The sequence below is a fragment of the Colobus angolensis genome, unplaced genomic scaffold (assembly GCF_000951035.1).
Source record: "Colobus angolensis palliatus isolate OR3802 unplaced genomic scaffold, Cang.pa_1.0 Scaffold118, whole genome shotgun sequence".
NCBI classification, from domain to species: Eukaryota; Metazoa; Chordata; class Mammalia; order Primates; family Cercopithecidae; genus Colobus; species Colobus angolensis.
This window is the reverse complement of record NW_012112919.1, coordinates 6,671,697-6,673,168: the sequence shown is the minus strand read 5'-3', so window position 1 is coordinate 6,673,168 and position 1,472 is coordinate 6,671,697. Positions and strand designations below refer to the sequence as shown.

The following is a 1,472-nucleotide window of genomic DNA, read 5'->3' as shown; positions in this document are numbered from 1 at the left end:
CCACCACGCCCAGCTAATTTTTGTATTTTTAGTAGAGATGGTGATGTGGTTTGGCTCTGTGTCCCCACCCAAATCTCACCTTGTAAGTCCCATAATTCCCATGTGTTGTGGGAGGGACCTAGTGGGACATAATTGAATCATGGGGGCCAGTCTTTGCTGTGCTGTTCTCATGGCAGTGAGTAAGTCTCACAAGATCTGATGGTTTTAAAAACAGGAGTTTCCCTGCACAAGCTCTCTCTTTGCCTGCCACCATCCATGTAAGATGTGACTTGCTCCTCCTTGCCTTCCACCATGTTTGTGAGACCTCCCCAGGTATGTGGAACTGTAAGTCCATTAAACCTCTTTTTCCTCCCAGTCTCGGGTATGTCTTTATCAACAGCATGAAAACAGACTAATACAATGGGGTTTCACCATGTTGGCCAGGTTGGACTGTACCTTTCTCCGTAATCACTTGGCAAGTGAAGTGAACTTTAAATATAGTATGGGGCAGTGCCTTGCAAAGCAGATAAAGTAGAACAATTTTTCAAAGGATTTTCCCATATGGTGTCTCATTTTCATAACATCCCTTTGAGGATAAGGGAGGTACTAATACGAGAGATCATATGGCTTGCCCAGAGGCAGATGTAAACCACTAGCAGTGGAAGATCAGAACTCAAGTCTTTTGATTCCTAATTCAGTGTTGATTCTATTTTCCCCAACGAATGATAAATCTACAAAATTCTGAAAGACAAGGAGTGACAGAAATTCAAATGATGAACAGCAGATCCATGGGAAGGTCTGACTTGGGTCCCACCCAGACTCCAAGGGCCCTACCCGGACTCCAAGGGCCCTGAAGGGAACCTTACCACGTGGCTCCCATTCATTAGCTTCTGTGGTCAGAGCCTGGAGAATGCCATGGTTCTTCAACTCTGAGATCTGTAGAGGCAGCTGATCTTTAGTGTGAGGATGGAATCCACATACCCCCATATACACAAACACTTCCCATCCACTGTACTGAATGTCCTTGACATTGGAGGCCAAAAGGATCTAGTGTGCCCTGATGGGGTGACTGAAGTCAATTTTATTTTTTTTACTTTTTATTCATTTACTTTCTGAGATGGAGTCTCACTCTGTTGCCCAGGCTGGAGTACAGTGGCCTGATCTTGGCTCACTGCAACCTCCACCTCCTGGGCTCAAATGCTCCTCCCATCTCAGCCTCCCGAGTAGTTGAGAATACAGGTGTGGATCACCACACCCAGCTAGTTTTTGTATTTTCAGTAGAGATGGGGTTTCACTGTGTTGGCCAGGCTGGTCTAGAACTCCTGACCTCAAGTGATCCGCCTGCCTCAGCCTCCCAAAGTGCTGGGATTACAGGCATGAGCCACTGTGCCTGGCCTTGAAGTCAATTTTTTTTTTTTGGAGATGGAGTCTTGCTCTGTCGCCCGGGCTGGAGTGCAGTGGCCGGATCTCAGCTCACTGCAAGCTCCGCCTCC

The 1,472-nt window shown here is 47.0% G+C and overlaps 1 protein-coding gene across 1 annotated transcript in view; it reads right to left on the bottom strand.

The window, feature by feature from the left end:
* ELMOD3 (ELMO/CED-12 domain containing 3) overlaps nt 1-1,472 on the bottom strand; it is a 46,144-nt gene that overhangs the window by 38,757 nt on the left and 5,915 nt on the right. The window contains 1 exon segment of the mRNA XM_011963961.1: nt 846-915. Within this exon segment, the coding sequence (XP_011819351.1) occupies nt 846-915 (70 nt within the window).